The sequence below is a fragment of the Molothrus ater genome, chromosome 5, assembly GCF_012460135.2.
Source record: "Molothrus ater isolate BHLD 08-10-18 breed brown headed cowbird chromosome 5, BPBGC_Mater_1.1, whole genome shotgun sequence".
Taxonomy (NCBI): Eukaryota; Metazoa; Chordata; class Aves; order Passeriformes; family Icteridae; genus Molothrus; species Molothrus ater.
This window is the reverse complement of record NC_050482.2, coordinates 56,899,346-56,923,343: the sequence shown is the minus strand read 5'-3', so window position 1 is coordinate 56,923,343 and position 23,998 is coordinate 56,899,346. Positions and strand designations below refer to the sequence as shown.

The window sequence follows — 23,998 nt, the reverse complement described above, 5'->3', positions numbered from 1 at the left end:
GATATTTTCTGAAACTCAGAGATATTCTTCCTCCAGCTCTGCCACTGTGACTTGCTGCTTCTTATATTTCAGTTTGAACTCCCTTAATTTTTAGAGGCAGATGCAAGTTAAACTGCTAGATAAGACATTCCAAACACCCAAGTATTTCTAAATCACCTTTAAATCTTGCAGCTACCCTTTTTTTAACTTATGGTATCCTGATGCAAAGAAAATGCACAATTCCCTTGAGTCCACGCTTAAAGGTTCAAATGTTCCACTGCAAAATCACTACAACATAGTCTAAAAAAGGTGTCAATGCTTTCAATTAAATCACAATCCTCTTAGTCTTCCATGATGTTTCACTTCTGCAAACAGAAGTCTTGAGCCCCTAAGGTCAACAGCATGGGCACCCAATGGCCTGTGAGTTTCATGGAGGGTGACAATGACTCTGGGTGAGCTCTGTCGTGATCGCTGCCTAATGCAGGCTGTACAGCCTGATTTTGATTGCATTTGACTGTGTAACTTTGACCATAATAGATTTAACCCCTATCACAGGCAGGGCAGACAGCACTTTCTATAGTTAGGACTGAGTGACCCCTGCCATGGCAGCTGCTTTTAGCACTTCAGAACTTGGACAGAAGTAAAGCTATTTAGACTGTGACCTGTCCTGCAAAGCTTAATGCTGGTACAGAACATATTGCAAGAAAGTTGATGCAATGTGAACCATTTCAGGGATCTACAGTGAAGTAAAAAACTTATTTTCACTTAGATAGGTGTAGACACAGATGTAGATATAGATATCTTATAACTGCTTTGCTGAGAAAATTACTTGCTTTTATCTGCTTTAATTCTGCATCAGTGCTACAATACTAGTGGGACAGGGGCTTCCACTGTGTTAGTTGAAAGTGCCAATCTAACCACCCTAGTGTGACCAAAAAAAAAAAAAAAAAAGGACTCTTGAAAAGTCTCAGCTGAAAACTTCCAAAGAAACTAGATGCTTTATTCTGGTCTTGGTGATCCTCTATATCAAGAACTTTTCTACATTTGCCAAATACAATTTACCACATAATGTGCTAAATACTATGATACCATCTCGCAGTTGTATCCTCACATATCATCTTTTCTGCATTCCCCACAAGAATTTTAGAGCATGAAATACTAAGGATATTTTCTCCAGGACGTTCATTTCATTTGCTACAGAAATCAAGTGGTAGAAAGAACACAAAGAGAAAAATAAAGGGGAATTCTTTGGCTCCCTAAAGTGCCACAGGTCTCAGCATCATCCTTGGCTTACACTAAACTGATTCACAAGCAGCTCTTAACTGCATATTTGATTGTCTAAACATTCTGTGCAAAAAAGATACAAAATGGGACAGTTCTTTAGCATGCTAGACAAACACATGAATGGGATGGGTACAACTACACAGTCATAATTATGAAAGTATTTTCGAACACATCTGGCTTTCTATTAAAAATACTTTTGAAATTGCTAGCAAACAAATAGCTGGTCAAACTTCAAAGGCCTTTTGTTCTCTTTTTCCTTGCTCAGCAAGAATGGGTTTTAATTACAAAACGTGATTAAAAATTAAATCTGGGACATGCTCACCAACTGTTGATAAAGAATACTGTTGATATTATAAAGACAACTGTTGATAACTGTTGTCCCTGTAACACTGCTGGGGAAAGGTTTATAAAAAGATTTTTAAGCACTATGACTTATTTCTAGTTAACTTTTATTTCTTTGGTTTCATGAACAGGCTTTGCATATTTAACATATATCAGTGCTTATTTCTTCATTGCTATTCATTTTCCCATCTTTTATAAACAAGAAGTATTTTATTTTGTGTATGATTGTGGGGCTTTTGGCATGTTTTTGCAAAGGTACACAATTCCACATCTATTAGGAAGTACAAACAGAGGTCATGGGGTTCTCACATTTCATTTGCTCTCACTCTCCAGCAGCTTCAAGCACCAATCAGTAAAGCAAGACCTTGACTTTTGACCTCAGGGTGGAGTAAGAACTGTGCACTTCTGAGCAGGCTAGACAAGCGACTTCACAAAAGAGCCTTAGCCAAGTTGAAGGGCAGGGTAAATGAAAATTAATTGATGAGACAGTGCAGGTGACTAATTTAACCCACCTAGTCCTGTGCAAAGCTGAGCCTACTTTGACAATCTCCAGAGTTAGAGGCACAGTGGGGCATGGGACAATATGCTGAAACCAGCAGGACACCTGGGCAGCTCCTCACCCCCAACCCAAAGCTCCTGCTCAACCCTGAGCCCTGCCCTCTGTCCAGCCCAGCTCAGGCACCTGTGAACTCTGCTCCAAACCCCTCGTGTTCAGCCAGAGCAAAGCGAGATTCCCATCAAGTATGTCACGCCTGCTTTTGTTTGTTTGCTGTTATCAGCAAATGGGAACACTAGCCAAGCCACAGATCACAGCTGCATCAAGAGAAAAAAAAAACCTAAGTCAGATGACCTGTTTACAGAACCCTTTAGGGTAGAAGAAGCTCTTAAGGTCCTTTAGTCCAACCATTTCAGTGATATTTAAAGGCCAACAGCTTCAATATCCACTTCCCTGTAAATTTATTAGAGGATCCTCTCCTTCCCTGACTGGTAGAAAGCAAGTAGATTATTAGAATTTACAAGCGGGCAAGGATTAGAAGGAGAAATTACTCCTTTAGAAGGCCACTCTAATTTTAAAGCAAAAGAAGATGTTCCACAGGTGCAATGCTTTGGAGTAAAATTTGCATTTGCTGCTGTGCAATTCTGAGGGAAAATTTTGGTTCATTTCTGTGGATTCTTTGGTTCATTTTCTATGGATTCATGTAATGAGCATAACATCCCACTGATCTCTTAAAATTCAACATGTTAGGGGGCACAGCAGGTAATCACTGAGCCCCCCAGCATGACATTCTGAACTTTGAGTGAAAAAGAAGAGAATATTAAGCAGTTATGTTTCTTCTGGAAACAGTCACTGAAGTAGCAAATCGAAATCAGCCATTTCTACTTCAATACTTTAAAGATGAATTGCAAAGTATTTCCAAAACACAAGAATCATTTGAGAGTGGAAAAAGAGGAAGAATTATATTAGCCATTTAAATTTTTGTCTGAAAGAAAGACAGATTATTTGTCACAGTCTACAAAGAATCTCTAGATACTGATATTAGGCTATGCTCTCCTAATGAAAAAAAAAAGGATGGTGAAAACCAACAGAAGTTAAACCAATACAAATTCAAACTGGAATTAATATATGTAATTTTCCTAAATAAAACATGACAACATCTTTGCAGAAAAAATACAGACTCACCATTTAATACCCTCACCATTTAAACCTTACCTCAAGAGTGGATAATTTCGCTGTAAATATTTTGTTATTCAAATAAAAGGTACAGGTTTCATGCTTGAGGATTTTAGACAGAGAACGAAATAATCTTTCTTGGTCTTTTAAAAGAGTGGTACGCTCAAGTTCAAAGTGATTCTGCAGGACCAAGGAACAGTCAGAGACTGGTTTGAAGTTCAAATTCCTAAGGGACTAACAGGTAGAATGGAAACATTTTTGCTTCCACCATTATCTCACTGGCTGCTGCTGTCTAAATTAGGTAAGAACCGCTCCCTTAAAATCCAGCTAACATCAAATTTACCTCCAATTGACTGTTGCCTTATGTAAAGAGAGCTTTCATTCTGGTATAGCTCTGCCAAGCCAAAAGAGAATGAAATTTACACTTCCTGGCTTAAATCAGATTTCCATCAGCTGTTCTGTTGACAAAGTGGATTAGCTTTGTGTAACAGTGAGCTCGGTGACAAACTGAACAGTACAGCACTAAGTGGAGTGAGACATTGTCAGCAAAAAAGCTCCTGACTATTCATTTTCATTGGGATTTTTAGTACTTTTCCTTTTAGACTTCTTGGGACAGGATTTTCCACCACTTTGCAAACAGGATTCAGCTGCACCTGCATGAGCTGAATGAAAATGTTCCAAGTTCTAAACAGAAGTGTTACACATCAGCAGGGCAACCTAAGGAAAAAGGCAATGAAGACTATGACTGACCTTTTTTTCTTTCTCCTTTTCCCATTAAACTCAAAGTGGTTTTTTAGTAAGAAGCACCAGAGGCTGAACCACACAAACTTCTCCATGACACCAGGCCAGTGGTCCCAAAAATAATTTCAGATGATGACCTCTCCAAAATAAAAAATTTAAATATTAAATAATTAAATAATTTTAAATAATTTTCCAAAATGAGCTGTCTATTCACCTAGGAACTTGTTTGGATCATTGGTGTCTCAGTCAATTTATGAAAGGTGCTGGTTTATTTAAAACTCTAGAGGCATGAAAGGATAGAAAAAAATCCCCATGCAAAACAAGCAAATAACCAAATCAGTCCCCTCAAACAATGGGGAAAACAATGATTGAGAATGTTAATCTTCAGCTGAGAAGCCAATTCCTCCTGAAGAGAGAAAGGCTCCACAGACCCAGAGATTTTTTTCACAGAAATTCCTAACTTGTAGCAATTTTGGTTTAGGTATCTTGGCAACAAACATAATCTCACACACCAATGTAAAAGCTGCACTGGACATGGAGACAATGGGAAAATGCCCTATTGGCTGGACTATTTAGATATACAAAAGTTCTTAAACTTCTATTGGGAATTAAAACTCATAAAAAACCGTGCTTGATATTGAAATTAGGCAGTGTTGAGTTTGGAAGAGTTCAAGACAATAACCCATAGGTTTAGTGAGCAGTCCCTGACCCCAGTCATGTACCCAGGGTTCTTCAAATAATTAAAAGTAAATAAAAATAAAGACACTGTCAGTTACTGTACATGTCACCCCATTTTGTTCTTTTGGTTTTCCCTCCCTTCCTTTCTCCAGGATGAGAGTGAATTAAATGTGAATCTAGGTACTAAAATATGCACTAAATAGTAACACAACAGCGTTACTTCTGGTGGCCACCGCGCTCCTGAGCACCTGCTAGGAGTTTAACACCCAGGTTCTCACTGGAGCAGAGGCAGGTTAATTCCAGCCAGCCCAGATGAACTGAGTTAAAACTGTAAGAATATAAGAATTGTATAAGCTCAAACCTTAACCACAGAATCATTAAGGTTGGAAAAGACCTCTAAGATCACTGAGTCCAACCTTTGACCAATCACCACCTTGCCAATTAAAGCACAGCCCTGAGTGCCATGTCCAGTTGCTAAGCTGTAATACTGCCTAAGAACCAGGATCCCACCTCTGACTGAGGCAAAGAGCAGATGGCTCAGGAAGAGGTCAGGACTCACAAAACATTACAGTTTTACATCCATATAGCACCCTCCCATCTTCCAGCCATCCACAGCTTTCCTCTACTAAGCTGACTGGGTTTGCAGCCCCCCAGAAAATGTCCTCTTAAAGATTACAGGCTGACATGTGCCCTCAGCTCATGGAACAGGGAGTTTTGGTAGCCCACAGCTCAGGACTCTACTGATCTTGCATCTTCTAGCCCTGCTTATCTATGGGGATGGTTTGACAGTGCAGTGGGAGAGTCCTGCACTGTGTGAGCAGTGCAGAACTGCCTACCAGGCATCCTAACTCAGCATTTTGTGGACTGTGTTGAAACAAAGACATGAGGTTTCCTCTTTTCCCTGTATGAGCTGTACATGCCTGATTGCGTCAGGCACAATAAGGCCACACACTTTCATTCTGTGCTGCAGCCATTTTTCTGTGACGTCTGGCACAACACATCCTGGCAGCTGCTGCCTGGTGGAAACTGTGTTCTAGCTGTGAAACACTGGTCAAACATGAGAACTTAATCGTACTTCAAGGGAAAACATTTATGCAATAGCACTGAATCAGGAAACCCAGCTATTTTTGAGGTGGGAGGGGGTGAAATGCTCTAAAAAAATATTGTTTCCTCCAAAGATTAAACATTAGGAAGCCCTAAAGAATCTTCTTGACTAAGAAAATTGCTTGCTTGACCTAAATAGTTTGCTGCTAGAAGGCAACAACAAGAATATGTCTGAAGATCTAGCTGTTCTTTAATTATGGTATTTGAGATCAAGCTCTTGTGTCTCAACTGACTTTTGGGCCAAGGTGACCTTTTCACAGCCAAAGAAGCCCTCACTAAGATAGTTAACTTTTCCAGGAAGAGTTTTAGCATCCTATAGAAATATTAAACAATGGTGTAACAGCTTGACATAATTTCCTCTATTAGTACCTTTAATTGTCAACCCACAGAGGGTATAAAGCATTACAGCCTAGAAATCCACAATTTCCTTCCCTTAAATATTATTTACAGCCCTTTAGAATGATATTTGAAATTGATACTTATGTTTCATTCCACATATTCTTAGAATAAAATCTGAATAGACAATTCTGTATTTGTGACATATATAGCTGATGGTCACCAATGGGATTTGTTAGGCTTTGAAGGATAGACAGTGCTTTCACAGATAAAGATGTTCATGTTATGTGTGGACAGAAAAAAAATTATATTAATACTGTGACTAGTTTATAAATATATTAAAGTCTGCAGGTTTAGTCAGATGTAAGATCATTTGAGTACCTTTTGAGTATACAGACAAGGGTGAGGCCCCCAAAAGTATTTATGAAGACAAAAAAACCCAGCTGCTTTGAGAAAAAAAAGACTACTTTCCAGACTGCTTGCAGCTCCCTCAATTAACCAGAATCAAAACAAACCATTCTATATTATACACACAGAGAGACTATGAGTGAGCAGGAGTGTCTGGACTCCTACACAGCAGGACTGTGATGTTCATGCTGCCTTATTAATGCACCTAACACCATAACTAACTTAGGAGTCTAGGAGAGATGATTTACAAGGGCTTGGAGTGACATGACAAGGGGGAACGGCTTCAGAATGACAGAGAGCAGATTTAGATCAGATATAAGGAAGAAATTGTTCCCTGTGAGGGTGGTGAGGCCCTGGCACAGGTTGCCCAGAGAAGCTGTGACTGTCCCATCTCTGGAAGTGTCCAAGGCCAGGTTGGATGGGGCTCTGAGCAAGCTGGGCTAGTGGAAGGTGTCCCTGCCCATGGCAGGGGTCAGAATGAGATAATGTTTACCAAAAAAAAACCCCAAACCATTCCATGATTCCCTGTTTCTGAGTCAGGCCAGCAACATACAACTGCTTAGGCCTTGTCTTTGGAAGACACAGCTCCCCAACATGTCAAGCTTCAAACATCCAACTGAAAATTACCATCTGTGTAATTTTCTTCACTAATTTTAGCCAAGGAAGTGCATGAACAATGTGGTTCTTTTATGTACCTCTCCCTTCACTAAGTGCTGGAATGCAAAAACCTCTTGAATTCAGGTTTGTCTGTGACCATAATAGAAATCCCAGATCAGGCAAAGTACCCTGATGAGAGCAGTGCTAAAAACATTTGGGTCCTTGAAACATTGTTTTGTGTTATGCTTTGAGTGAAAAGAGAACAGTGAAAATCAAAATCAACAGACAGTTTACACACATTCCAAGAAACACATGTGAGTCTTTTGAACTCAGAAAGTACTTCCTACATTTGCCAGTTACAAATTAGGCCTAACCTGAAATGCTTGAAATTAGGACTCACTATGGTTTGTAAAAATTAAGAAGTAGGCTGGGGGAAAAAAAACTCAAAGCAACCATGATCCACTGCAATTCTGGGGTATTTTTCTCAAGAGGAGGGCTATTGGTTATTTTTTCTTACATTAAGAAAGACTTTTGAGTGAGACTACACCTGAAGGGTCAGATGTTGGCTAGAGCTGAATAGGTTTTACTAGTTTCCACTGAACTTTCAGACCTGTCAGATGAGACAAAGGCACTCATGCCTAGACACTTCATGATTTTACAAAATGTTGATTCTCATGCTCTGGAATCAAAAACCAGCTATGGGTCATAAGCAAGCACACAAGACAGAAAATACAATAAATGGTGTAACACCATTAACAGAAAGGGAGCCAGTACATGATTAGCTAAAAAAAACAGAGAAGAATGAGAAAAATGTCTCTTACCTGGTCCAGATTGTTGTAAAAGTCAATACTGGCTGCACACAAGTATCTCCCAAGCAGAGTTGCATGGGTAGTAAAAATTGTGGCAACGGGAAGTTTCTGTGATCGAGACAGGATTAAACCCACTCCTGCCTGCCACTCGTGGAAGTGGGCAATTATATTGGGCTTGTCATCAAACTGAGAGGAAAGCTGAAAAGAAAAAGAAATACATGAAACATACATTATCATGTCCATCATCCCAGCTCCAGAGAACTTTTCTTTTTCTTTTTTTGGTGAAGCCTTTTGTACTCTTGCTTTCCTTCTTGTGACAAAACAGTACAATTTTAAGAGGACATGTGCCTTGACTTCCATCAGCTCTAATCCTTAACCCAAGAAAAATGTGTGCTCTCTCGCTCCTCAGAACAGACCGCTTTCTAGAGTGTCAGGGGGCTCTGGCAAGCACGGTCACTCAGACTCCACACTGGGCAGCCCCACTATCCTTCTTCTGGAAAAATATAGTTGAATGACCAGTCAAAATTTAAGTTTTTAATACAAATTTGATTTATGTTGAGATCAACTTCCTAAAAATCTTGGTTTTCAAACTGGAGAATAGGAACCACATCCCAAGGTAGTTTTGGTCTGCAAATCTCTAGGTTTAAAAACTGTACCTCTTTCAAAAACCAGGCTGTTAATGATCCAAAAATCACAGCATCGTTGGCTTCTCGGTCATGAAAAGGGATCCCTATGTTGCTGACTTCCCAAAATTCACCTTTCCACTTGTCCAGGTTCCAAGCTGCTGATCCTATATCAAACAGTAAGACATAAGGGCTGCCCTCTATCAGCCATCTTCCAAAAAAGACCTATGGAAAAGAGGCAAGGATAAGAAGGATAGAAAGAAAAGGTTAAAGTGAGTGTAAAGGCCAGTTAGCACAACAATCTTCATCCATCACATCTGAAGTACACCACACAAACAATGTGTATTCACAGTCCTACAACTCAGGACTTGCAGTTTTCTTTGCAAAATACATAGAGTAATACTGAAGCAAAGGAAACTCTAACCTTTAGGAACATTTTATTTTTAAGTCTTTCTTTTTAGATTTTCATTGCAATAGCAACTTCTTTTCTATGAAAGAAAAAAAAAAACTTAGGAAGACCGCACTTGCTTGAATAATGAGGTCTTCTTATTGAAGTATCTATGCCAGTTCTGTTCTTATTTTAAAATTATCAGTTTATTTCACTCATATTTGTCTCCAGTCTTTTGCTATCTTTGCTAGATTACTGGGGAGAGGTTTTGTAGGACTGATGCTTGGTGCCTGTCTCTACCATGACATTTCTTCCTTCATCCCAAGCAGAGGGGAATCATTCCAATTCCATTTGGAAGAGTGGAAGGATCAATCAGAAGTGGAAGATCAATAAATCTCAATACCTAAAATCGCATCAGGCTAAAAATGCAGCTTTCCTGCTTTGTCTCCATTGGTATATATAACCATTTCTAAGAGTATTCACAACTTCACTGCCTGCACTGGCTTGCCCAACCCAGCTGGGCCCACACTACAGTCTGCAAAGTGAAATAATTTCACATTAAATCTGCATCAAAACAGCTGGGACCTCAGGGGTTGAACCCAGCCCTGACGCTGCAATGAGCTGAAGAGAGGTCAGGTCTTGAAAACAAATAAGATAAAAGCTTTTGGCCTGTTTTCACAAAAAGTAGAAGGCATAACAAAGGCAGGTTTGCTCCTTTTAGCTCCTCATGTATTTATTTCAGACTGTCCAGATTTGCTATTCAGGAAAATGAGGTTAAAAAGCAGAGAACCCAGACTTCATCTAAATACATGGTCAGGTTGTGGCAAGGAACACACCTGACCTGAGAAGTCTGGAAGCATTCCTAGGTCCCCTGGTTTAAAACCATCCATTGTGATGCATAAGCAAAACCCAGACATAAATGTTAATAGGATAAGTGCAGCTCCTGGAAACGAGAGCGTCATTATTGGAGATCAAAGCTATATTTGACATCCCTGGGACAGATTTGCTGCTGTATATGAATACTTATGCAGCACCATGCACGTGTTGGGCTGGCAGAGGTGGCTGATTAAATTGGATGCATTGCTGGAACAACATAAAGCATTGCAATCAATTTGCCCCAGAAGTCTTTAGCTGTTTTCCAGACACAGGAGTGTTACAGAGGCAACATGGAAAACCTGATCAGTGACCTACAAAAATCTGATAAAGATAAGAAATGGCAGATTGGACCTTTCAGTTTGGGCCCATACAATTCAAGCATCATGTCAGTGTCCCCAACACTCCCAAGCTGTGGCACATACTCATCCAATAAAAGACATCTGCATAACAAGGCATTAGATCCTAAGAACAGCACAACTGCTCTTACAAAGGCAGACAACACATTTCCAGTGCCACAGCTGGTGACAACCCAAGAACTTCAGGAATTTCCATACTGAAGTGTGTCAATGCCCTCAGCAACAGTAAGAATCCTTCCCTGCTGCTGCCTCTGATGCTCTCCACATCAGTTCAGCACACAGTAGGAGCAGACAATTTTTCCTCCTGCAAACTGGCATCTCTGAGGGACTCAACACTGAGCCAGAGCACAGGCAAGTTCTACATCTCTGATAAGGACTTCAAGAAAGGAGGTTAAATTTAGCATGAGTTACCTTCCACCCATTTTCAGGTAACCAAAGCTGCTTGCAGCTTAATAACTGCCCATCAACACAGCAGATAATCTATTTCTTTTAGCAGATAACCTTTATAGGAAGAAGTTTATTCCCACTTCATTGTTGGAGAAACCGAGCCTCAGAAAGGCTATGAGATCACACAGAAAACACTGGTTAAAAATCATGTTGGAAAGAGAGAAAATCCACTTCTTGTGTTGTGGTTTAGCCTCTCTTCTCAGGGAACTGACAGCTGGTTGCACTGAACTGAGGAAGTGGATCCTTTGTCACCACAGTGCTTTTCTCAAGTCTTTTCTGGTTTTCATCTCAATATTTTTATGCTACATTAGAAAATCTGAGAGCTAATGGACCACTCTTCTCATTCCCATGCAAGAATGTGAAATAAGGGCACAAGGTAAGGTCATGTTATATGTACTAAAATCTCACCGTACTTTAGAGACCAGATAAATAAATCATTAATCCAGTTAAGCAGCCTTGCAGATAAATGACTGTTAAAACCCATAATTGGATGAACTGGTTCCTCCTCAAAAATAACCTTTAATGAATTGACTCTGCTGTTCTAACAGTGGATTCCGAGCCTTTCCCATTGTGACATTGACCAGGACTGCTGTGTCAAGTGGAACGACAAGAGCATTAACCCAAACTTTAATCTCCTCAGAGTCAGATTTGTTGCCGTGGGGAAGCAGCAACACATCTGATTTACCTGACACCCTTGGCTTTTCATGGTGTCCATTGCCTTCTTAACTGCAGGGTTTGGAGGTTCAGAGAATTCCACCTGAGTCTTCACATTGTGCTCAAAATAGGGGCCAATCAGGAAATAGTTTTCACCCCATTCATCTGCTGTAGTTTTGGCTTTTGTCTGGATCACAGTGTAAATGCCTCCCACTGCAAAAGAAGATCACAAAAAACAAAAATTAGAAAGGGGCACAGGCTACAGATCTCTGTACTAAGCTCCAATCCATCTGTGGATCAGATACACTGCTAGTTAAATCCCTTCACATATGTAGGCTTTAAGTGAAATCCAGCCTCAATCAAATAAATAGAAGTTCAGTCTCTTAAATGGTATCAGAGCTTCCCTGTTCAGTTGGGGGATTAAAATCCTGGGCCTCATACTTCCACTCTCTCATGTCTGATCTTGATTCTGCTGCATCCCAAGCACAGCCTTCTGCTTTTGTTTTATTGCCTCAGTTATAATTTTCAAACCTATTTTTCATCACATGGTAAGAACTGAGCTTGTTTGACACACAAACTGAGCTTGTTTGACTGGTGCCTATAAAAATGGACTTAACCCAATATCCTCAAAGCATAAGGAGTTTTGTTCCATTATGAGTCTTGAAGAGTTGTTAAAGTTGAAGGGAATGTAGCCTACACTGACTACATAAATGTCTGTAGCATCTTTCACCAAAATAATGTCTGCTTTAAAGGCAAATGCACCATTCAAATGTGTAAGAGAATCCAGCAGCATCCCTTGCCAAGTCAATACACATCTATCCATTCTTGCACATGGTGTGCAAGAGTCCCTTAGCTGCTCTTGCTCAGAGTTGGCCATAGCCAGCCCTGGAATTCACACACTGGCAGGGCAAACCTCTCTTTGCTACAGTGCCCAGGGTGCCAGGAAGTGGAATTGCACCACCACCAAGTCAGAAGAGCCATAGGGCATGCTTGAGTCCAGCAAGGGGGCAGGATGGTGAGGGAAAAGAAAACCTGAAGCCAAGCAGCTGCTGCACACCAGAGACAATGAGCGTAGCTCCAGCAAGGTGGGAGAGAGGGAGCACAACAGGTACAAAGAGCAAAAGGAACACTACAGAAGGGATTGCTACTACATAAATTTTTTTCCCTCCACTGAATGTTGAAGCTCTGGAAATATTGGCAGCACTCTGGGGATGGAGATGGTGCTACACCTTCCAGCAGTGATATCAAAATTACCTATGGAGCCAGCACTGAAAACTGCCAGAGATTGAGAGCTGGCATGCTAGGCTCACCCTTTTAAAGCTATTGGGATATCCAGAGGTGCCAGTGCACCATATTCAATATAATTAAAAACCTTGAGAAGTTACCTAATTCTCCTTAAAAATCTGCCACTGCTATGTACAATACGGCAGCTGAAGTTGCTCAGCACTTTGGGAGATTAGTTCCAGATTAATTAAACTGCATCCCCTGACAAACACAGAAAGCCTTCTGCAAAGCCTGCTGTCTTGCAGCCCTGGAGAGCCAAATGACAGAGCTACAGTTTTAATTAAGCTCCTAGAAAATAAATTGTTCACTTAAATGCCTTTTCTCCACAAATATCCCATTTGTTTTGAATGCTGAAAGGACCCCTGGTCTCAATATTTTCATGTCTCAGAATTCTAGGTATTTACAAAGAGGAAAAAAAAATGCAGTTTCAATCTACCAGCTTGCTATGTAGAATTAGTACAAATAAATTATTACCCTTAATAATTCAAGACTTAAGAAGACAAGAACCTTACAGATGTCTGCTCCTAAATCAAGCTGTCAGTTCAAGAGTTTCATATCATGTAGCCATGGAATTGCAGAAGGAAACCTATGCATAACACCATTATTCTCCCCTTCTGCAGGACCAGAAAGCTTAAGAAACTAATTTATAGTCATCATATTCTTCCATGGCTGCTTTGGACAGGGATTTAGAGCAATCTTAGATAAATAACACCGTATTTTCCCTCCAAGTTCCTCTGCTCAAGCTGAAAGAGTCTATTTGAATAGCTTGGATTCAGATAAACATAAAATTTTAATTATATGAGACAAATCAACCTAAAAAGCAATAGTTACGATGATACCTCTGTTTTTATGGGGTGGTAATTTCATCATAGGAGCATAAGAGGCCTCAATCCAAAATAAGATAAATATGAGGCTTGGTAGAAATCTTAGTCATGAAACTGGCTGGTTTGAATTGGCAGGGATACAGAGCTTAGAATGAGGAAAGATTTTAGTGCAGGGCAGCCTGGTGATCCAGGAAAAAGAGAAAACATGACTTGCAAGATGAAAGACACTAAATACCACAATAAAGCTGTATATGCCTAGAGTGAAGCAAAGCTCCTTCCCCCATCCTAGGAGTGTGGATCAGCCTCTTCCACACTGCAAAGGGCTCAACACTGGGATTGGTAACGTAGCTGAGTTTCCACAGCCACAGATTTCAAGAGAAATGGGGAATCTGCAGCTCAAGGGCAGCGCAGAGCCTGGATCTTTGTTTCACACAGCCAGCATCTGAGTGTTTCTTTTCACAAGGTTATCCTTAGGATCCCTGTGTGCCCTAAAGGGCCAAAGATGTATCGAAGGCTTCTTATGGGGGGAAGAATGGAGAGTGTGCCGTGCTCTGCTGTCATAATCTGTTGCACAGCAAGGTAAAAAACATTTCAGGGCACTGATTTGCCTGAAATGCACTAAAAAGTACTTATTATAAAATCCAAGGAGTACATTTTACAGGCTGTTAAAACTCCTCCGAAGTTAACTGTGATAAAAGCAGTGCTACCTGGCCCCCAGACCTGCTTTTGTCTTCCCTGTTACTGTGGAAATATGACTCACAAAGCATGTCTGTGCATAAGGTTTAACTGACAGCGGAGGGAAACTGCAAGTGAAACTATGTATGTAGGAAGTGTTGGGTATAACTTAAAAAAGACATCTTGAGAAGAACAGAGCAATGTCTAGAATAATGTATTGATTTTTGAAATTACACTTCTCCATAGCAAACTCCAGGAACAGATTATATCTCTTTTAAGAGCTAGTTTCTATATGCTCAGTTGCTCTGAATTCCTTGGAAATATCTGTGCCAGTAAGCAAAACATTAATATCCTACTGAGTAGCAGAGTAAGGGTTTACATGTTCAGCTCACAGAATTCTCAAATTGCTTCAACAATTTGGTAAGCCTTCTTTTTCTTGTCTAATACAATGTTTTAGGTCATACTATAAACAGAAAACCTTGCCAAACAACAGGGATGTACCAAAATGTTGCAAGTTTCTCTATGCTGCCTCTGAAATTTTGTACTTTGAAACAGGGTTAAAACAAACAAGAAATGACAAAATGAGAAGCCGATAGAGAATCAGCAGAGATCAGAACAAGAGAACTGGTTTGGAATATCACAGACAAGGGGAATTAGCCGTAAAATGTTGATACAGGAATAGTTTAGTTTTCTGATGCTCAACAAAATGCTTTATTCAAATATATTAATTTTTAGTCATTTAAAAACATCATTGAAATAAAAATATTTTTATTATTTCTTTTTAAAACATGCTTTTAAACTTTCCACCAATAAATGAAATCAACTTTCAAAGGAAATCAACAAAAATTCTTTCCCCCACCTATCTCCTTTCCATTCTTCCTCCTGGTTTGTTTTGTTTTGTTTTTTTCTTTAAGGAAAAAATAACTGGCACAGAAAGGAGAGCTCAGATATTTGGGAAAGAAGGATTTTGTTAATTTAAGGGAAGTTTGATGTCTTTTTACTGACCTCTTTAAAAAATAGAAGATAAAACCAAAATACTATCTCAAAAAATTCCACAGAATTATTTTTAAAGTCTAAACCTTTTTAACTATGTTAACACTACTAGAATTTGTCTAAAGGAGTTCTCTGCATCACTCCAGCATTTTCTCTTTTCCTTGTTTCAAGTCCTGCTGCATTATTTCTTTTGTATATTTAAAATCCAAGCAGCAGTTAGAGCTTGTCCTCCTACCCACCCCACACTGCAGAAGGACAGAATGAAGGAGCAGCAGAAACCAAAAATGAGGGAGAGAAATAGGAAGTGAACTATGGAAGCGAGACAGAGGTAAGTGGAGATTGTCACTGATCCTTTCTCACACACCTTTGCTACACAGAGAGAGCATCAGGATGATTCCAGGGCTCTGCAGCTTCTTTGCTATGTCCTCACCAGGCCACTCTGGAGGCATTAAAGCTTCCCTGAGAACCATGAGAGCCACAGGATCCTTGGGAGCAGCATGAGCCCAGGCTCGGGACTCAAACTGCCACAATCACTCTCACATCAATTGTTTCACTGTTCTCCTCAGAATGTGTCTTTGATCTGCACAGGTCTGATAAAAATTTGGATTGAACTTGTTTCTAATATTTCATTGGAATCTGATTGATTGATTTACTGATTGATTGATTGTCTGTTGAATAAAAATAGGCTGAAAAATGTGTCAGGTGAAAAACAACCAGCATCTTCAGCCAACAGATATTTTTCCTGTGGTTTTTGGGCTATGTTTGTGGCCAGGACTCCTCAGAAGACAGATTTCCACATTCTCTGAAATTCTGACATTCCAAACATATTCTGAAATAATACTGAACCATTGAAACTTATGACAGATGTCCACAATTGAGAAGCTATTTCTGTGTGCATCATCCCCAGTGCACAGGATTTCATTTGGAATTGATTTGACATTGATATTCCAGCCCACTCTATAAATGCACAGAGCTCTGAGGCTGTGCTTATGCCAAGTTTATGCCAGCACATCCCCACTCCCCAAAGGGTGTTACTTCAGCTGTGTCACAAATTACAGTAATCACCTTCTCCCAAGGAAGTTTCATCATGGGAAGACACAGAGGAGGGAAAATGCTGGTCCTACTTCAGTGGATTCAGGATTTAATTTCCAAAAATCCAGTTTTTCACCAGAGAGGCTGAACTGAGATCTTTGCTCCAAGGAGAGCTGAAACAAGTTTTGTTTTTAGCACAGTCTCCATTCCAATGGGGATGGAATAAAAATATTTGAGATTCATCTACCAGTGACTCTTGAGCTAAGCTGTTCACAGCTGAATGATGACACAAGCTGGCTGTTTGCCCAGCATTTTTAAGCATTCTTCTACTTTCTATCTAAAAACTGTGAGTGGTACAGCAAGGGATACTAATCTAAATATCACTGGAATTATTTTCAAGACATCTTTCTAGAGAAAAAGGCGGATCTTGAACATTCTCAGCCCTTCTAACCAATGTGTCAGAAATCCTACCACAGACAAACTCAACGCAGGCCCAAAATCTTCATAGCTTGGTAGCCACTTCTTTTGTGCTCCTGTACTTAAAGCTTTTAATAGTCTTCATGCTATGGAGGAAAGAAACCACTCATTTTTTCCACAGTTGTATGACCAGACCTCGTTTTACTAGAGCATGATGGCCCGGAGAGAAAGAAACAGTTAAAAATGCTGATCTCCCCCATGATTACCACCAGATTTTTTGCACTGCAATGGACTAGGACCCTTCACTGCCTGCATTTTTCCCCTTCTGCCACACAAACACTGTAGATCCACTTCACATAAGGTTTTGCCTATCAGTGAAAAGCCAACTACAGTGAGGGAAATCCCACAAAAAAACCTACTAATTTCTTATTTCTTTGGCAGAGGACTTTCAATGTGAGAGGATTTCAATATTGTTTTTGGTTTAAGTGGCAAGTTCCCTCTCATGACTTGGAGGAAAGGTGAAGGAGAGTGACACTGGCAGATGAGCCTTTTTAATTTCCCATTTTCTCCTTCAGCTACCCTACCTTTGCTTGCTCAGACAGAGTAGAGTGAGAGGTGTAACTGAGAGGCCAATGTTATGTGTCAGAGGATGTAACTTAGCACAGGCTGCAGCCAGGACAAAAAATACAAAAAGGAAACATGGAGAAGTAGAAACTCTTCCTTGTTAGAGCACTTTTTAAATTATCCCTTCTTAAAACAAAAGGAGAGAAAACTCCCCTGTTCCAGCTGCTGACAAAGAAGAGATGAGACTCTGGAAATAATGGATACTTGTAGATCTTTGAGCCCTGAGTTCATACAACCATCTTCTTCCCTACAGCTGCACCTCATGCCTCAGTAACAACCAGCACCATCAGGGAAATGCCATGGAATGCTTGTTCCCTCTCTACAGAATCAGATATTCTCTGATTTGCAGGACTCCCTTGCCATCCCTGGCTCTGAAGAGGTTCAGCTCTGCTCCTGTAAAAGTCATTGGTTACAGTGTGTGGGGATGGATATTCACCTGTGAGCTCTGCCATCACCTTCCTCACAGGAGAGAGGACAATGCACCTGATTGTCAGTGCCACAAGAGAAATGAAGGGATTATTAAGAAGCAGCACTTGCCCAGGAGGAAATGTACCCAAGCACCTGGTATTGCACCAAAATTAACATAAAGACTGGGACTCGCTCCTGTGGGCAGCAGCAGCTTTATGCCACCTCAGAAATGCAAACCAGCTTCAGGCTGAGCTCCTCTGACATACCTTTGCATTGCCAGAAAGGAAGACAGAAACCTTCACGTTAAATGTTCAAAATAAGCTTGTCAGGCAATAAATCCAGATAATGTTTATCTTGCCCTCTATGTTAGGAACATGTGCAGCAGCACAAACACTAAAACATGCAGTAGAACTAAATCTCTGTGTGGTCAGTTTATTTCATCAAATAAACAATTCCTCCTGCTAAAGGAGCTAGGAATATACATTACAATCTATTATTTCCTAAGCTTATATATCTTCTGTGATGACTCTCCCTGTATTTTGCTGTCTATTCTCTCTCACAGTGCTGCATCATTTTCCCAGAACTGTTTATAAAAGTTAGGTCACCAGGGAACAGTTCTCACCACATGACTTAGACATTCAATTGCCTGGAAGATATAGAAAAAAAAAACCACCAAACCCTCAGTATCAAGAATTTACCAGAAAAATAGGCTGAAAAAGGATTATCAAATTTAATAAATTATAATATATTATATTTTGCACAGATGTTTCTAGTTGACCTTGGTTAATGGAAGCTTTGCAGAAGGTCAGATTCTAATGAAGAAATTGCTTTCCATTCCATGTTCCTTCAGCCCTGTCTGAATATATGGGCTTGGAAAGTGGTATAAGCAAAGGCACCTTATTTTTAAACACACTGAATAAAATTGACTTTATTAATATTAATTCTCTCATAAAATGTGTGAATAGTAAATTTTAGCTGCGTCAGTTGATTTTGCTCCAGTGAAGTCAGCCAGAGCTCTATGGACGATTAAATGATTCACTACATTTTGTACATGCTCTGGGAAAATCTAACTGGGTTATCTTCTCTTAAAAATCTTGTGTGATATCTACAACCACTGGGTCCAGATGACTCAGAAAATATGTATGCTGTGGAGTTCAGAGAAGTCAGTGAGAACTCCTGAATTTCCTAGATTTCTGCTGCCATCTGCTTGCCAGAGCCTTACTTATTTCTTACTTATTATGCACACTGCAAAAGTGAATGCTGCATGCTCCAAGTTGTGGCCTTAGTAATTTAACTTTAAAAGCTTGGCTGAAGCTACTGAAAAACAAGCCCACAGGGATTCAAATGGCCAAATCTACTCTGTCTCACTTCTAGGTATTGATAAGGCTCTCCACCCTAAAAAAGCAATGTAAACCAGCAGAAATTATCACAGAACAGTAATTCCAGCATCCCCATGGGGATAACCCCCAGTACTGCCTGTTCCTCTCACACACATTTCCTCTTTAAAGTTAAATTCTTAACAGTTTACAGATCCCCTCTCCTGATTAAACTCTATTTATCTGCCAGGAAAATAACACACAGGAGGTCAATCATTTACTCATTCTAACTCACTTTTGCAGTGAAAATGGAAGCTTGCAGAACTACACCTACTTGAAAGGGGATGATTTGATGAATGGATTAGAAATGGAGGCAGGAGGATTTTTGCCTAATAAGCAGTGTGCCCTCTGCCTGACCAGCAGCAACCAATGAACAAATGAAGCCCCTGTCTGGCACCACCTGTGTTTGCAAAGAGCAGTCCAGAAGAGTTTTAGCTGGCACACAAAGGCCGCTGGTCATTGACTCCTGGGTTTTGTTCAGTGGCTGTACACAGCTCTATTTATTTATTCCCCTTCCAGGCCTGGCCTCTTCTCCACAGTGCTCTAGAAGGCTGAGGGGGGGCTGCTAAACTGCTGTGCATCTGATCTCTGTTGTACAGCTCATTTCCATGCACGACATTCCTAACTGAATTTGCATGGAAAGCAAAACCTAAGTATGTACAAAGCATTTTAGATAGCTGCACACTCAGACTTATCACTTAGATGTTCAACCCCCCTCCCCTTCCCTCCCTGGTGGTGGAACACAAAAAGACAGAGAGACATCCTGGCTCTGCCCATCCAACACAAGCCCAGGCAGATGCAGCCCACGCTCAGCATGCACAACTACACACCTGCACTTCTCTCAGTCCAGCAGCTCTGCAGCCCTCTCCAGTCTCCCTGTGAATATCTTTCTTCTCCATCCTCTCCCTCCCTCCCTCCACTCCTGAGAAAACAGCAATACTAACCCCCCAAGTGCGGTACAAACCTTTGTTGGTAACCTCCCAAGAAATTTCAAAGAGCAACAAATCCTCCACAGGCAGGTCTTCATCCTCACACTGAAGAAGCCCATTCAGAGATGTCATGGACAGGGATCTTGCCAGTGGCATTTTCTTCAGCCCCTGAGTGCTCACCACGCAGGCCACAGCAGTCAGCAAAGTCCAGGTCCCGTGGCAGTGCTCTGCAGTTCTGGTTAGAGCAGTCTGCCTGTGTGCTGGGATCCCAGGAGAAAATTATTCAGATAGCTGGGAGCTAATGGGTTTAAACTGTCTGACCACCAGCATTAAATTGGCTCAGTGAAATCCTCAGGGCTTGAGAAGCAGCTGTGGGGAGAGGTAAGAATTTAACACTGACCTGAGAAAGGTCTCAATTGTTTTGGGGCCACAGCTCTTTCTTTGTCTTCTCTCAGAAGGAGGTAAAAAAGGATTTTTAGCTCCAGAACCACAGCATTCAGTCTCCACCAGCACCTCAGGAACAGTTGACATTGGAGGGTTGTAAAGTCAGCACCGCCCTGAGCCAGCTCCAACAGGGAGGACACTTTGAGTTCACCACCTGATTTGAGTCCAGCCCCTGAGTCCTCCCCTCCAGACACACCCTCCCCTTACACCCGTGGAGTTTTCCTACCTGCTGGCCGTCTGCAGGAGTTAGAGTACACTCATTTTACATGATGTCTCTCAGGTTCCTTGCCAGGTTAAATGCTGTTAACTCTTCTTTTTCAGTTCAGCCATCTGTAAGCCTAAGTTTACTACATCTCCTATCTCCACAATTATCTCCAGCTCTGCTCCCAGGACTCTGCATCAGCTGTTGGCTGCTTTAGCAGCTCTGCAGCCCTGCCAGCTTTTACAGAGCCACAAAGGCTCTACCCCCGTTTTGGCATGCACTCTGCCCCTCCTTGCAGTCCTGTCCCTGATTTTCCACCTGTTTGGTTTTTTTCTATACCACAGGTCTTTCCTGGCCTCTGGGCCCATGTCCTCCACCCAGGGAGCTTAGTGAGTACCAAGTCAGGGCACAGCATGCCCCCGTCTTCTCCAGCACAGAGCTGGGATGCTGCAAGCACTGAACACGCATTGACAGAGATTGTTGGTCCCTAACTCACAGCCTGAGATCCTCACAGCTCCCCAGAGCAGCTGTCTGCTTGTTAGATGCTTATATTACATATCTGGTTGAGAAGCCAGTGCTTCTGGGACAGCTGGGCCAGCTGGCTCTGTTTCTGAGCTTAGAGCACAACCTGCCCAAAACCCACAGTTCAGCAGGGAGCAAATCTCCAGGTGAGTTCCAGGACATCTCTAGCACTGTGGAGAACACCACTGCAGCAGCAGGCATAGGAGGAAAGGCTCTGAGCTCACCTAAGGCAAAACAAGTCTGACAATTAGTTTAGGAGACAGGCAGCCCATCAGCATAGAAGTCTCTCAGACATAATACATAATGCATGGCACAGCTGAGCCTGCCTTAAAGAGTACCTACTCCCCACAAGACTTGCTCTTCCACTTCCACAATCTGTGCCCTCTCTGCATTCACGGCAGTCAGACCCACCCCTGAGCTGGTGGATACAGCTCAATGAAAAAAACCTAAGGGTGCAGGAAACGTTTTTTGCAGAGTTAAGAACTGGAGCTGTCTCAGAAAAGAGCCTGATAAGAGGCCAGGGATATTCAGGGGTTTGTTGGCTGAGTGTCATTTTGTCTCAATGGCTTGAGTTGCCCTATTCACCAGTTTCTAAAAAAAAGGCCTGGCCCAGAACCATTATTTTTGGAGCAGCTGTGGCTTTTACTACCTGCAGTAGGTAGGAAACCAGACCATCCACTACCTAAAAAACCATGCTATTTTCTTGGGTCGGCTGTCTGTCTCTGCCCCGAGACACATGGGATGGTTCTGAGGCAGCCTGCGCTCCAAAGAATGAGTCTGGACTCTTCACTTTTCGGTTTTCAGGTTATTTCTTATTTCTTATCTACAAAATTTTCTTTCTGTCCAGCCGAGGTCTGCACAGCAAGGCAGCCACAAGCACTCTGACTGCCCCCGAGGCAGTGTCGTCTTTATATACTACAAACTACGTATATCATATTTACTTTTAATTCCCAATACCTATCGCCTGTGTTAGACAGTGCACTTCTACTCTAAACCAATCCCCAAGTGCCAACATCACAGCAGAAAATGGAGAACAAGAAGAAGAAAGAAGGACGAGACACGCCCTGATTCCTCCATCTTGTCTCCATAACCCCTATACCAAAAAACCCCAAAATCTATATTTCCACCCTGTAAATACATCATTCTTGCACCATTCAAACCCGTGTGGCTCTCATGTCCTCATACATAGGTGGCAATTCGCTGGAAGGATCAAAGTCAAGCCACCAGGTGTTCCGGGCAACATGCCAGGGTCTCCGAGCCCCCCGAGAGGGTTTTCGGCAACTCTGGACATCCAGAGGGATGTGCTGAGTTCCCACATTTCCCCCTTCTGTTTGCACCAAAAACACCTCTTTTGCAACTCAACTCATGAGTTGCTGCACACACAAAAAGATGCATGGCATGATGAGCATGAGGACTAAGAGCACTATTAAAACATAAAACCCTATTCTTAGAAGTTCCTTCCACAAAGGAGAAAGATCAAAACATTCAACCAAACCATCGATCCAAGACCCAGTGATTTCACCAAGTTTCTTTACACTGTCTTTTATCTTTTGAATATTTTTGTGAATTGACCTCGAGTGATCTGAGAGATCAGATCAGGGTATGATGTGTTCTTTCAATGATTGCTTGACCTGTGGGAGAGTATGGAATACCAAATGTGTGTCTGACACCCCACTTTTTCAGAAATTTGTCAAGCACCCTGCCTGTATATGTTGGGCCATTGTCTGTTTTTATTTCTTGAGGTACACCTAATGATGCAAATGCTCGCAGAAAATGTCGACAAGCGTGTTCTGCTGTTTCCCCTGTATGTGCTGAAGCAAAGACTGCTCCCAAAAATGTGTCAACTGAAACATGAACATTTTTGAGCTTCCCAAATGATGGATATTTTGTGACATCAGCTTGCCACAGTTGAAGACTTTGCAGTCCTCACGGATTGACTGCTCCTGTGGAAGCAAGTGGCTGCACAAGCTGACAGTCTGGACAAGCACTAATGATTTCCCTCACCTGACTCTTTGTGAGACAAAAGGATTCCATCAGCACCTGTGCATCCTGATGAAAAAATGCTTGGCTTAATCTTGCCTGCTCAAAAATGTCCGGAAGCGTTTGTGAAATGGGCATTGTCATCCTGTCTGCCTGAGCATTCCCTTCTGCTAGAATCCTGGAAGTGATGTGTGTGCTCTGATGTGAGTGATAAAATATTCGTGTTCCCTGCTTTCTAGCAATGTTTTCATGCTTGCCAGGTATGAGTATAAAACTTCATTGCTGGCCTCTTTCAAAAGAGAACCTTCCAATCATTTGCTGAGGGCGTCTGCTTGACGTTCTCCGATGACTGTCCTGTCTGCTCTTGTGTCATCGCCATCACTTGTGTCAACGCACGCTGACGATTCTGCGCGCTCTTTTTGCATTTCCCAGACACAGCAAGGGATTTCCTTCCACATCCATCTGAGAATAACATTCTTTCACAGAATTTCTTCCTCTCCTGCATTGTGGACAGAGTGGCCTTTCCATCTTTGGTGCATGCACTTGTGCATTCGCTTGTGCACATGCTTGTGGGCAGTTCTTCTTCACGTGTCCAAACGCCCCACACTTGTAGCATTGTCCTCCCGATGAGCTGTTCTTCTTCTGAATGGTTGTGAGAACTTTGTCCATCTTTTCATTCTGCTGTTGAAGCATTTTCTCCAGCGCTTTGTCTTCAAAGTTTTTCCGAGTGTCCTCTCATCTGTTCTTCCCATTCTCCTCGCAGCTCCTCCCTCACGATCGATGCAACGATGCTGAGGTGTTCCCACTTTGCTGCATGCCTCCATTAACTCTGCCAAGGACGGCCAACCAGGGATTGCACTGATGACCCGCTGACAATCCGGGTTGGCATTGCCGAAGGCTAGACTTTCCATGAGAGGTCTCTTCACCACCTCATCAGTCACTTGTTGATCCACAGCTTGTGTGAGTCGATCTATGAATGATGAATATGGTTCTG

The 23,998-nt window shown here is 41.6% G+C and overlaps 1 protein-coding gene across 1 annotated transcript in view; it reads right to left on the bottom strand.

The window, feature by feature from the left end:
* The window catches only part of GYS2 (glycogen synthase 2), a 42,280-nt gene extending 21,093 nt beyond the window's left edge, over positions 1-21,187 (bottom strand). Inside the window, exons 1-4 of the mRNA XM_036404995.1 lie at positions 19,892-21,187; positions 11,326-11,507; positions 8,607-8,798; positions 7,963-8,148 (exon numbers count right to left, since the gene is read on the bottom strand). Coding sequence (XP_036260888.1) covers positions 7,963-8,148; positions 8,607-8,798; positions 11,326-11,507; positions 19,892-20,012 — 681 coding nt within the window. The 5' untranslated portion in view covers positions 20,013-21,187. The remainder of the gene's footprint in view (positions 1-7,962; positions 8,149-8,606; positions 8,799-11,325; positions 11,508-19,891) is intronic.
* Between the last annotated feature and the right edge of the window lie 2,811 nt (positions 21,188-23,998).